Genomic DNA, 14,282 nt, shown 5'->3' with positions numbered 1-14,282 from the left:
TCCCTTTGCTACATGCAAGTAAGCATTTCACCATCTTTATGAAATCAGTTATTTGGGTTGTGTGTTTGATTTAGTGTTTACCTGAGAGAAGTTTAACAATATCATTTAAAATTTTAATGAAACCATTTTCAAGATACTTGAATTCAGCTTTTTATTTTGTTGTAGGAAACTATTCTGTTCAGTTCTTAGTTAATGTTAAAACAGCAAATTGCCCATAGGGTAATAAATATGCTCTTGTTTGCCAGTTTTCAAATTATTTAGGATAATACTTACAAAATTATGTAAAAAATAAGCATTACTTCAAAGGAAGATTTGTAACTTATTGGAATAAACTGTTGCAAATGTGTTACAAAATGCTAATGTTTTAAGCTCCTACAGAAACATTAAACTTGAGTCAAAAGAACTCGCATGACTTTTGTAATCCTCTCATGCCAGTATTCCTGCAGCCGCACTAGACTTATTTGATTACATGCTCGCCTTGGATCCTAGTAAGCGCTGCACTGCAGAGCAGGCTCTTCAGTGTGAGTTCCTACGGGATGTGGAACCCTCAAAAATGCCTCCACCAGAGTAAGTAACTTTTTACCATATGCAAAATGTGGACAATTTTAATAATATCTGTATGGAACTATCAAGCTATTATGTGGTTAGTTAAGTCAAAAGAAAAAGAATAAATAGGATAGCAGTAGTACATATAATTTGCACATCAAATGTTCAGGTAAACATCAGACCAGCAAAAGCAGCTTTCCTGTAGCTATTTTTATTAATATAGTTCAACTCTTAAAAAAAAAGTCACTGCTGCTGCTATTGTAGTACTGCTTCTATCAATATTACTTGCTGTAGCTAAAATCCTGAGTGCTATGCTAAGCATTTCTCATGTAGTACATTAATCTTTATAATCTTAGGAAGTGGGTATTATTATCACCATTTTACAGAGATGCAAACAGGTTCAGAGAGGTTAAGAAACTTGCCCAAGAATACAAATCTAGTAAAGGGTGAAGCCAGCTATCAAATTTGAGTTAGTTCTGTAACAAAAAGAGGTTCTGAAATACTCCTTAGCGGACTATACAATAGAAAATTCTTACCACTGAGTGAAAGAATATTAGTATCAAAAGCCTGTATAGAATGAGTTCACTGTCTGTGGTGGGGTTGGGAGGCAGGAAATGCATAGAGTTTGGGAGTCAGAGTGGCTGAGTTCTTGACTCTTTCACTCCTTTGTGGTTCCTGTAATTTCTCTAGGATTGATTTGGGGAAGGGGATAAAGCAGTCCATTTCATTCTCCTTGATAGAACATGGGAAGTTTGTAGAGATTTTGTTAGTAATTTTGAAAATGATGATGAGTGTCATAAAAGCAAACCTGTTCCTATAATAACAAAGTGTGTCCATGTAATAACAGTTAGCATATTGTGAGTGAACAAACATGGGCTTTGGAGTTCAAATCCTGACTCTTCCACTTAATTAATGAAACTGGTCTTACTACAGTTCTGTGAGATCCATCATACTTGGCTTTGTTTTTTATTGAACTGTATATGAATAGCCTTTGTGAGATGTTTTGAAAGGCAGAAAGGATCTATCATCTGACACGCTGAGGAACCTGAATCACTCACTGTTGAATTGTTTCATGGATTTTTTTTTTTTTTTTTTGCTTATAGTATATGTCAGCTGTCTTGAAATTTTGGCTTTAGTACCCCTTTTAACTTCTGATTTTGAAAATTTTCAACTCTATACAGAAAAATAGAATAATACAATGAGCATTCATATATACTTCATCTAGATTCAACACAACTGATATTTGGACATATTTATCACTATCTTTTTTCCTGAACTATTTGATTATTGTGGAAATGACATTTCACATTCACCATGTTATGTATAAGAATTAGGACTTTATTCTGTATAACTACAATATCATTATGAAACAGAGGAAATTTAACATTTAAATATCTAATAGATTTTATATTCAAATTTCTCTAGTTGGCCCAATAATTGCCTTTATACTCTGTTTTTTGTTTGTTTTGTTTTGGTTTGGTTATTTGGGTGAAGAATTTATTCCAAGCTCACACATTTCATTTAGTTGTCATGTCTCTTCAGTCTCCAGGGAAGACTTTTATGACATTGACATTTTTGATAAGCTAGCTATTTTGTAAAGCATTCTACAGTCTGGCTTTAATTACTTCCTCATGATCAGAACTAGTGTAACCAGTAATTGGAGTATATTTTTGTTTTTTTTTTTAGCAAGAATACTACTTAGGGTGATGATATGTATTTCCTGCTGTATCACATCAAGAGGAATGTAACGTAATTTTTCTCCCATTATTGGTAGTGCTAAATTGATATCTTGGTTTAAGTGGTCCACACAAAAAAATTCTGGTAAAACTGGATTGAGCACATTTTAAACTGCCATCTAAACTTTTAAAATCAAGGTACAAAAGATACGACTTTCAGTGTGTAATTGTAGACACTTTTAAATACAGTAGTTATCTTGTAAATGTATCTAGTGGAATCAAAATACCTTACATTTGATATTAATCAATATTCACTTAGAAATGTATGAACAGACTTTTCAACAATTGGACATCATTGGGTTTTTGTGTGTATGAACTTACATTGCTTCTGCAGGTTTTTAATGTAGCATATATTTATGCTTGAAAATATTTTATTGATGACCCTGTTGTACTTCTTTAAAACAAGTATATATATATGAGTGGGAATTTTTAAAAATTTCCTCTGACTATGAAGCATTTTCTTCTTAATCAGCAGTGCATATTTTAGTTAAAAGAAAATAAACTAACAGTACATTTTATCAGAGATGCAACCTTAATGAAATAGAGTTGAGATTTTTTTCAAGTGATTTGCGTATCTATTTATTAATGTTACATATTCTAGAATGAGATGTAGTTGCACATTAATGGTAATTTTAAAAATTTTGTAAGTACCCTTTTAAAATAAGCATTTGAGACCGGATGGAGTTTTGTCATAGTTAAATCACTGAGTTTTTTGAACTTCTTACATATTACGTCCCCAAGATCACAGTGCTCTGTCATCAACAATTATTTTAATGATCTTTCAGATGTCAATTCAAGATTCTTTCTCTAATTTTCTTGACAGCAAAGAATTAGAAACCACATGACTTGCAAAAGATTGCTTAACCAGTCATTAATCATTTATTTTTTTCAAATTTTGAAAGAATAAGCCAAAGAACTTTACCAATATTTATTACATGACTTCTTATACTTTTTACTTTTTATTTGCACTTAGGAAGTCAACATGTAATTTTAGTGCTACTTAACCAATTAATACTTTTGTTAAATTGTATTTCTTATTACATATTAAAAATATATGCTTTTGTCAGAATTGTTGAAACTGTAGGTGCATCCCATTTGATTTATGGAAAATATTTGCCACATAACCTAATAGGAAACTGTTCATACTATCAAACACATAACCTAAATTGATTTGATTTTTATCAGAACACACTGGACTATATTTTTCCATTAAAAATAAACATGTTAGTACACATTTTGGTGAACATTCTATTCAACCAGTAATAAATTATGGGATTTATCTTTGTTAGGTACATCAATCACTAAAGCAGTCAGGTTGAAATTATGATATTGATCTAATATTTAAATAAAAGGCTATATAAATAGTATAACGTATCTCTTTATTATTTTCTTATGGTAATGGTAGTTAAAATTGTAAAATGTGAAGGTGAGAACTATAAAGAAAGGCATTGGTATTCCTTTGGGAAATAGCGTATGTATTAAACTCTTGTTAACAGCTTTTTAGGAATAATCAAATGAGTATGGTATTAAAAATAAATGTCATTAATTTTACTAGATATCCTGTCAAACTTTTTTAATGTATTTAATGAAATAGTGCACTTTGCTAAAAAGTGGATTAGGCTAGCAGCTAGTCTATAATTTTATTTTTCCTTAAAAGCAAGTAAAAGGCTTTAAACAATTCATAAGATAAATATCAACTGTAAATGGAATAAATATTTTGTGATATAATTAAATACAAAATACTTTGAAACTACCTTTCTGAATGATGAAACATGAATATAATGCTTGCTGTGTGAAAGGCACTGTCTAGGTGCTCACATATGTTAACATACATTTACTTCTACTCCACAAGGTAGATTGTTTTGTTAACTCCGTTTTTAAAGATAAGGAAAGTGAGGCACAGAGGTCAAGTTACTTGCCTATGAGACACAGTAAGTAAGTACCTGAGCCTGTATTTGAACATTTAGAAAAGAGCACATTAAAAATTAGGTTGTCCGGGAAACATTCCCAGTACATGTAATAGCATCACTAACCTATTACTATTTGTTGGGTAATGTTTATCTTTCCGAGTGTTGAGATCATCCATAACAAATCTCTTACCGTTAAATTGTGGAAGGGAACAAAATCCCTTCTTAGTGGGTTTCTTTGCTTTATTCTTATGGGACTCTCCCACAAGAGCAATGCATTCTCTGAACATCAGCATGGAAAAAATAAAATCACTCTAGCCTCCTTAGGACAGTACTGCAGTATGTCTGAATTCAGAATAACCCCAACAGTGGCTAAGGTTACATACCTTACAATACACATACATACAGACACACACACACACACACACAAATACAGAAAGCAAAGTCTTTGGCAGGTTTATGATGCCTTAAAGCTTCCCAATATCAATATTTCAAATTGTCCCTTTGTTTGTTACTCCAGGAGGTTTTTACACGCTGAGGCAATGCATCATAGTAAGATGACTGAGAGGTATGCCTTTGTTTTGTTTTTGGACCTCAGGTGCATAGATTTGGTTTAATCATAATTCTTGTGTCACTCATCATTGGTCCATGCATGGCTCTCTTTTATTCTTTTAGTCACTTAGTTATTTTAAATGATGTTAATAAGCAGCCATGAACTTACTGAATAAAAGCTCGAACCTTGACAATAACTTACTTTACTCATATCGTATCCTCTCCGCCCATGACCTATCCCCCTTGCCTTCCTCCACTGGAGGTAACCATCATCCCTGTTTTCTTTTGTATATACTTTTTGTTGCCATCTAAATGTACTCATAAAAAGTTATATTTTACAATTTTAGTTGCTTTTAATTTTATGAAAGTGTCATGCTGTTTGTAATCTTTTGGGAATGACTTTTTTTTAAACTTAATATTATATTGCTAAGATTCGACAATATTGTTGCATATGCCTTTATTTTATAACATGAGATAAAACTGTGAAAGAGGACGTGTGAAAGAACTTTCTGAACATGCAGGCCCTTCTCAAAGATCAGTTTTAGGAAAGCGGACACATGAATATGGAACTTTTAGAACAATTTCAGGTATACTCCATCAGAAAATATTATTGTATCCCTAGAGGTTAACATATCCAGGTTGAAGACTAGGTTGGGGCTGCTTAAGGGAATTTATAGATATTCTGGGCAAGTTTATTAACCTTTCCAAGCCTCAATTTTCTTATCTTTAAAATAGATATCATAGTAACTTCCCATTGGATTTTTTATTAGGGTAAGAAGAAAATATTTATAAATCAAGTATTTATGTCTTTTTTAAGCAAAAGTTATTCTTCAGTGTTGTGAATTCTGTGAAATTACACAAAAAAATTGTTTCAGAATTGTGGATAACTTTGATAATTGCTAGTTATTCAAAACTCTCAATGATAAGTATAAGTGATAAGCCTGGATTACAATCTGTTTTTGAAACTCCTCTTTAGCATCAGTTTAATTCTAGAGCATTTGATTATAGAAGCAAATAAGAGGATATCAAAAAGTAAAAAGCTTGTACTAGAAAGTTTTTCACAAACGTTATGTCCTAGCCTCTGCTACTTTTTAATTCTGTGTCTATTTTCTGCAAGTGGCATATTTTTCACCTTTTTTTCATGTCCTATTCAGTGTATGATGTACAGTGTGAGAATTGGCTTTAAAAGATTGCACCAAAGATAATAGTAACCTACTTTTATGAACATTTACTCTTCATTCATAGTTTTAATAAGTTGTTATTCATTGATTATACAGAAGCCACAGAAAAACAGTTTGTCTGTATAGGTGAAACCTATACAGACACGTGAATGATTTGTGTTGGAGGAGTTTATAAGACCTGTGTGAGAAATCTTCCAAGAAAACTTGGAGGGGAGTGGGGGTGGCAGCTTTGGTGATGTATATTGGCATTTCACTATATATTTGCTGTATATTAGCAAACGCTAAGTATTAGCATTTTGTTGTTGTTAAGAGATGCCATTGACAAACAATTTAATACTTTTTTCCCCCAGCCTTCCATTATGGCAAGACTGTCATGAGTTATGGAGTAAAAAGCGAAGACGACAGAAGCAGATGGGCATGACTGATGATGTTTCCACAGTTAAAGCCCCCAGAAAGGACTTGTCTCTGGGCATGGATGACAGCAGAACTAGCACGCCCCAGAGTGTGCTGCCGTCTTCACAGCTGAAACCTCAGGGCAACTCGAATGCAGCACCTGGTCAGTAGTACTTCATGGGTTGGTTCGCTTCACATTGTTTTGTGGTTGCCGTTAACTGTATTGCTGTAGTGTTAAAGCTCTTGTGGCTAAAAGTTGAGCACTGAATTTGACATTCCTTATTATTTGATTGTGCTAGTACAGATGTTTCACTGCTATAGCAACATAATATTAAGCACTCTCAAGGTAAGATTAATTTATAAACTGTATCAGATTACATATAATTAGTGATTGGTCAGATTTCTCTGCTTTTTCCCTTGACGCGAGAGTCAGTAGATCTTTTACTAACACTGCTTTTTGAGGCTCCGCATTCAGTGTCTGTGGATGCGTCTAAGGAGGAGGACGAAAGATACAAGAAAACAGCCATAAATCATACTCAAAGCTCTTTCATACTATTTATAATGTTCTCAGGTCACTTTTAAAATATTTCCCACTCTATTACAGAATCTCAAACACTGGAATCTGACATTGTGTCCAAAATGATTTGAAGTATGATAAAGAAGGGTATTTTGAGGAAACTTAAATTTTTTCCTCTGATTCAATCTGTTACAAGAGTAAGCTTTTTTATGAGAAACCAATCTCTTCAGTGTTGTTAGAAGTGTTTTTTCTCTCTCTTAGTTAACAATTAAAAAAAAATAGAATCCACTCCCTCATTTTGCCTCAAGCATCCAGAAAACTTTCACTTTAACTTTTTTTATGAAGACAGATATAAGAAATAAATGTGTTGTGTGTGGTGTTTTATTAAACATGACAAATAGCCCTAAACTTATTAAGATATGAGTAAATATTGACCTATGAGTTAGTTGATTAAAACAGATCTGTGGATCAGATTGAACTTTTGGTGGTTAAGTATAAATAGAGAGTAGACTAGCTGAGAAAGCTTGAGGAAGATTACCTTTAATACTTTCTCATGTAATCCACAAGCTAGACTTGACCTTGGTCAGATTACATATAAAGTGTTGATGTTACTTTAAAAATGAAAAATAATTAGTTGTTTTTCAGAAGTATTCTTCAGAGTTTCTTGAAATAGTGAATTCCCCTTGTACATGGAAATACTTGATATTCGTAGCTTAGGAGAAAACACCTTTGTTATACAAAGTGAGGGCTATCTATATCAAGTTCAATATCATTTCTCTTCATGTTTAAAATAGTAAAACTTGGAGAAAGACAAAAGAGAAGCAACAGAAGTTTTCTTGGTTTGTGTTTGTGTCACTTGTTTTATATACCATCTACTTCTAAAAAAAGCTTTGAGATGATTATAAGTAATTTGGATGGTGGTCACTTGTCCCAGGTAACAGTTGTTATATTCCTTAAGAAAAATACCAGGTCTGTATTTCTACTTCTCTTCATGGAACTCATGTCCTTATTCCACTGGCAGCCTAGTGGAATAGAAGAGAGTTACTGCACTCTATTTTAGCTGATTAAAAATGAAATTTGGGCTCATTTTGTATTATTTCTTAGCTCTACATGTTTACAACTCTGTTAATGGTAGAATTTCATTTTTCTTTCTTCTCTATTCAAACTGTCACTGTTATTCTATTTTTTTTTGAAATATGAATGAATCTTCTTAGCTCCATTTTTTTACATCATCAGTAAGTGTCATGAACTAAAAATGTCCCTTCTGTAGATGAGACACCATAGTTAAAGGGTACTCTGAGCTCACATGGAGACTAAAATATGTAAAGAGAATATATTAAAAATAGAATTAATCATCACATTTTCATCTTAGAATTCTATTAGTCTGTCATCTGTGGTTATAGAAATTGCTTATCAGTATCTGTATTATCACTTAATGTATATAGTATTATGTACAGGGCCTTCGTGTTATTATGACTCAGGTAAGTTTGCATAAGAACCTGTATAAACCATCACAAGTCTAAATAGAAAATTAGAAAAAGAAAGACAACCTGTTTTATAGGTGATGAATTAATGCCATGGTATATGTAAATGGGCTTCCCCGATGTCTCAGTGGGTAAAGAATCTGCCTGCAATGCAGGAGACGCAGGAGATATGGGTTTGATCCCTAGGTAGGGAACATCCCCTGGAGTCAGAAGTGGCAACTCACTCCAGTATTCTTGCCTGAAAAATCCTATGGACAGAGGAACCCAGTGGGCAACAGTCCAAAGGGTTGCAAAAAGTTGGACACGACTGAGTGACTAAGCACACACATATATATGTACATGATACGCATGCTTCTGTAGAAGTTCCTAATTTACCCAGAGGGCTTAACTTTAAATAAAGGCAATTTGAATAAAAGACATTATATCAGACAGTCTATAAAATCCAGTTTGAATTTACTGCAAAGATAAGGTTAGGTTCTTAAAAAAGAAGCATTATTTTAGATGAGCAGTATAGAAAATGGTTAAAAGTTCAGACTCTGGAATCATAATATCTGGGTTCAGATCTCATTTCTGCCACTTACAGAGTTTGTGACCTTAAGCAAGTTATTCAGTCTCTCTGGATGCCAGTTTCTTCTTCAGTTTTGCTTTTTGTTTTTTTTTTTAAAAGTGGGGCCAGTAATTAAGCATGCCTTATACGGTTGTTGTGAGGAATAAAGGATATGCTCAGAGAGTAACCTGAAATTGTAGCTGTCATCATCACCAGTGCCCATCCACAGGTGCGATTTCCTGGTCATGTCTATAGTATGGGCTTCTAATGCTGGTCTTGATTTTCCGTTTGAAGTATTTACCCTTAAAGATAATTTATTCAAAATGGGCTGCAGTTCTTTTTCTTTTTTAACTTATGTGCACTGAACATCTTAAATGTACATGAAATTGAACTAGAATAAGATTCCCTTTTCACAGTATTTCTTAAACACTGTCCCACACATGTACCTTTTAAAATGGTGATACAGAGGCATTTTGTTGGGAGGGGGAGCTGTGAATTATGGCAATTCTAACCAATACAAATTTTGTTTTAGTAAAAACAGGCCCTGGACAGCAGTTAAACCACAGTGAATTGGCAATTCTGCTAAACCTACTACAGTCTAAAACAAGTGTTAATATGGCTGATTTTGTCCAAGTGTTGAACATTAAGGTAAACTCTGAGACTCAGCAGCAGCTAAATAAAATAAACCTTCCTGCTGGAATTTTGGCAACAGGTGAAAAACAGACAGATCCATCAACACCACAACAGGAGTCTTCGAAACCATTGGGAGGAATTCAGCCTTCTCAGAACATGCAGCCTAAAGTGGAGCCTGATGCGGCCCAGGCGGCTGTGCAGAGCGCATTTGCGGTTCTGTTGACTCAGTTAATAAAGGCTCAGCAGTCAAAGCAGAAAGACGTGCTGCTGGAAGAGAGGGAAAATGGGTCGGGTCATGAAGCACCATTACAGCTCCGGCCGCCTCCAGAGCCTGCCACGCCGGCGTCGGGTGAGTGTGCAGATAGCAGACCGCGGACCCGGCTGCTCTCACGCTCTTTTCTTGCTGCTGCTGATTATCTGTAATGTGTATTGTTTAGCTTTGCTAGCTGATGTCCTGAAAATACTCAGGTTACTGGTTATAGGTTGGTTTCTTAGTCTGTATACTCCTAGGAATTGATTCTTTAATTGTCTGTGGGCAGTAAGTAGAACTCATAATAATGCTGTAGATGTTTCTCATGTAATCTATGCTAAAAAAGTAATCTTTTACTCCATTTATAACTGGATGATTGACCAAAGCAGGAACTTTACATATATAGTAGCTTTTGTTTAAGCCATAGATAGGTACATTTGAGATGACTTTAAAAAATCAAATACAATAAAATTTTTCTGTCACCATAAACTCAAATGAATATTAGTACTTACATATACCTTTTAATTTTTCATTTGACTTTTGGGTGGTTTTTGTTTGAGTTTTTGGTTGGTTGGTTGTTTTTTTGCTAGGGATGGAACTTCTTATGCCATTTAGGGAACACTGAGTATTTTGAAACTTTTGTTTTCCATGGTAACTTTCAACTCTCTTTTTTGCTTTGTTTCACTTAGGGCAAGATGACCTGATTCAGCACCAAGATATGAGGCTATTGGAGCTCACACCAGAACCGGACCGGCCTCGTATTCTGCCTCCCGATCAGCGACCTCCTGAACCTCCGGAGCCACCACCAGTCACTGAAGAAGATCTAGATTACCGGACAGAAAACCAGCATGTACCCACCACTAGTTCTTCGTTAACTGACCCTCATGCCGGAGTGAAAGCAGCCCTGTTACAGCTCCTTGCTCAGCATCAGCCCCAGGACGACCCCAAAAGAGAAAGTGGTATTGATTACCAAGCAGGAGATACTTATGTACCTTCTTCAGACTACAAGGACAATTTTGGATCCTCTTCTTTCTCTTCTGCTCCTTATGTTAGCAATGACGGTCTTGGAAGCGCCTCTGCTCCACCATTGGAACGACGTAGCTTCATGGGAAACTCAGATATTCAGTCCTTGGATAACTACAGTACTACTTCATCTCATTCTGGTGGTCCACCTCAGCCTTCTGCCTTTTCCGAGTCATTTCCCAGTTCGGTAGCTGGATACGGAGACATTTACCTCAATACAGGTCCCATGTTGTTTAGTGGAGACAAGGACCATAGATTTGAATATAGCCATGGCCCCATTGCAGTGCTGGCAAACAGCAGTGACCCTTCCACAGGGCCAGAGAGTACTCATCCTTTGCCAGCAAAGATGCACAACTATAACTATGGTGGTTCCTTACAGGAAACCCCAGGTGGCCATGGCCTCATGCATGGACAGACCTGGACTTCTCCTGCCCAAGGACCTGGGTATTCACAAGGATACAGGGGACACATTAGCACATCAGCTGGCAGAGGTCGAGGCAGAGGGTTACCATACTGAGTATCTGTTTTTCCTCAGGCACATCATTTTTATCTGGAAAGACTTTTCTAGCTGCAATTTAAAGCAGCAATCCAAGAGACTTGAATAATATTAATTCAACAACAGCTTTATTTTTATGTGGAAAAGGGTCTTGCATACAATAGTTAAAAAAAAGACAAAAAAAAAACCTTTGCTTAAATTCATGCTGTTCTAAAACCTAGATCTATTGATTGTACATCTTCACAAATTCTAGTTAACAATTTTATTTTGTATTCTTGCAGTTTTAAGTGGATGCTAATCTTAGGGACATAAAAGTCTTTTATGGCCCTCTTGCAGATCTTCTGAACTATGCACATTTGTGCTTTTTTGTAAGTTTGGACCAACTTTTATGTAACAACCACCCGGCCCCTCCCCCCTCCAGTTTTACAACAATCAGAAAGGGCACTGATTTATTTGGTATTTTTCTTTTTACAAAGCTACCTTTAGTCAAAGGTCACTGTCAGTCTTTGCACCTGCTTTCAGTGTTATTGTGAAAGGTGTACTTTGTGCTCATTTCAGAAAATAAAACACAACCTTTCTCTTGATGCAACAGTTTTATATAAAAAAAATGGTCAATGTTATTTTTGTTTTATTTTGCAGATTATCATAGCCTAGCAAAATGCATTCAAACGAAATAGTGGGTTTTATATGAAAAATATGGGTGGGGTGGGGAGGGTAAGTAAGTGCCTTAACAGGTAAGCTTAAGGTCTGAAAAAGTAGTTAACCTTTACACCCATTTGTCTTCTAAAGGGAATCAATGTATTGAAGAGGCAGAGGGCTCTCAAGTGTCCAGGGGCTGCCTGTTCAGTTCCTGTTAGGTCCATTCCCTCTCCCTGTCACACTTTCTCCTTTTCTTTGGGCTCTGTTACCTTCCAACACCACCTTCTCTTGACAGGGGAGTGAGAGCAGAGAATAAAAGTCCAGCTCCCATCAGCACCTTCTGTTAACTTCTGAGGAAAAGTTCTAAAAAGTTTCGTCATTTAAATGGTGGAGAGTAATAGCTAAATGAGCATTTGAGAGTCTCGTTTTCTTTCAGGCTGCCGCATTGTCCCTGTTTCCTTTTGTCATGGGTAGTTGGAGGGCAATAGCAAAGCAACAAGGCTTAATAACAGAATTTGCATAATTCAGGTACAGTTCATGGGGGGAGGGGTGGCAAACACCACTTTTTAAATTATATAATTGCCATCTAACACAAAGTTAACTCTGTTCACTTTACCGGCTAACTAGAAACATTGCCTAGATTGAATTTATTCAAGTGAAAAGAAAAAGTAGTGCAAAAAACCCTCTTATTCTCTCTCTCACTTTCTGTAAGGTTTACTACAACATCTGCCATACCTAGAGTAACTGTATTTTAGTTCATTTTAGAATGATGGACTAACCCTTATTTAAACTGTAATGGTGTCAAGTTCTTTTGTGCACACTCAAACACATGTACCATTATAGTAATCCTAGAAAGGAACCAAAGGTAAATAACCAGTGTTTCCATTAGCACTAAATGCCAATTAACCATTTTGTTTTTTAATCGTTCTCCTGGTAACTTATTTTTTGATTGGAATCTTAAATTGGAACAACTGTTATTGAATGAATATTGCTCCAGTTCTAAAGTCAGTCTTTTAATCTTGTGCCCTCTATCTGACTTGTGAACGTTCATTGCAAACAGTATATGGAAAGCATTATAGTTTGTAAAGTGAATAATTTACCATTTTACTGCTATAAAATGAGTTCATGTCAGTTGACCATTTTATCTTTTGATGGAGTTTTTTTGTTGTTGAGAAAGAAATGAATGAAAGAAAATAATTATGCTTTTATTTGAATATTGAATACTAACAACTTATACTAAAACTACATTGCAGGAAGTGAAGAAATATTTTGAAATTTAGCAAAATAGCTACAGTATTCAAGTATCTGAAATTTTAATATGGTGAGTCTTAGAGCTTTAGACTTTCCTATAAGTGACAGTATCTAAGTTATTCTTAATAGTCACACTTGATAATTCTGCTGACCATAGCAGCTAACCTAAAATTGAAGATATTTATGTGACATGAATAGCCTGTGTTTTAAAAATTAAATATTTTATATAAAATTGAATTGTGTTTGGATAGTTTTTCCTAACATTTCAGTTATATATTTATATTGGGAAAGTGGCTGGGAGGACAAGGAAATTGTTGCTTGAGGTTGAAAATTTGAACTACAGCTCCTGATACTACCCTAAGACAGCACTGATTGTGAGATACACTACTTAGGAAAAATGTTGCCAATTAAACACAACTCAAGGCTAAGATACTTCCCAAGTTCAGAGATGTTGTTATATGGAAGAAGGCTTCTTAAAATTGATGAAATATGGTAGTAAAACTCTTAATGCCTTCTTCAGTATCATCTAATACTTCAGTAAATTTGGATTAATGAAAAGAACAGGGCTATGAAATCAATAATTCTGTGTGTTATAACTGCAGTAATCAGTATTCTTGAGTGAAATTGAAGGAGCATAAAATATTTTTGGGAAGAAACAGGTAAGTCAGATTGCAAATGAAATGAAAATACAAAAAATTGACCTACTAAAAGAAAATATTATTTCCCATGTGAAATTCCCTTATGTATTTCTTGATACAGCAGCTTTTTCTGCATGTAACTCAGTATGTTTCCCAAGTCTTCAATCCATTTTTTTTTTTGGAGAGTCCCAGTCATCCACGAACTTTTAAAAGACTCATGTTTTAAGGGTTTATTGATTAATAGTTTGTGGAATGTGAATTAGGATAGGGCTTTAGCTATGATTCAGAGCTCAACTCTGGGTAATATTCAGTGCCTACCAAGTGCCAGGTACTATTCTAGTACTTGGGGTACATCAATCAACATCAAAGGCTTTAAATAATACTTCCAGTGCACTGATAGTGAGCAGGAATATTTAAAAAGCGAAGTAGTATTTGCAGCTCTTCAGCTGTATCTAAATTTCACATAAGTGAAAGTAAGAAAAATGTGTC

The 14,282-nt window shown here is 34.8% G+C and overlaps 2 protein-coding genes across 5 annotated transcripts in view; one reads left to right on the top strand and one right to left on the bottom strand.

The window, feature by feature from the left end:
* The window catches only part of CDK13 (cyclin dependent kinase 13), a 122,109-nt gene extending 110,260 nt beyond the window's left edge, over nt 1–11,849 (top strand). Inside the window, exons 11-15 of one of the 4 annotated variants that reach the window (XM_070787280.1) lie at nt 436–567; nt 4,710–4,757; nt 6,273–6,478; nt 9,576–9,845; nt 10,436–11,849. In XM_070787280.1, coding sequence (XP_070643381.1) covers nt 436–567; nt 4,710–4,757; nt 6,273–6,478; nt 9,576–9,845; nt 10,436–11,286 — 1,507 coding nt within the window. In that variant the 3' untranslated portion in view covers nt 11,287–11,849. Of the gene's footprint in view, nt 1–435; nt 568–4,709; nt 4,758–6,272; nt 6,479–9,395; nt 9,846–10,435 lie in introns of all 4 variants that reach the window. The other 3 variants (XM_070787279.1, XM_019958980.2, XM_019958979.2) reach the window with 3 other exon arrangements.
* MPLKIP (M-phase specific PLK1 interacting protein) overlaps nt 436–14,282 on the bottom strand; it is a 36,220-nt gene continuing 22,373 nt past the window's right edge. Inside the window, exon 2 of the mRNA XM_019958977.2 lies at nt 436–14,282. This exon is cut by the window's right edge and continues 20,862 nt beyond it. The gene's annotated coding sequence lies outside the window, so the exon portion shown is untranslated.

The sequence above is a fragment of the Bos indicus genome, chromosome 4 (assembly GCF_029378745.1).
Source record: "Bos indicus isolate NIAB-ARS_2022 breed Sahiwal x Tharparkar chromosome 4, NIAB-ARS_B.indTharparkar_mat_pri_1.0, whole genome shotgun sequence".
NCBI classification, from domain to species: Eukaryota; Metazoa; Chordata; class Mammalia; order Artiodactyla; family Bovidae; genus Bos; species Bos indicus.
The sequence above is the reverse complement of the archived record's forward strand: the minus strand, read 5'-3'. Positions and strand labels throughout refer to the sequence as shown.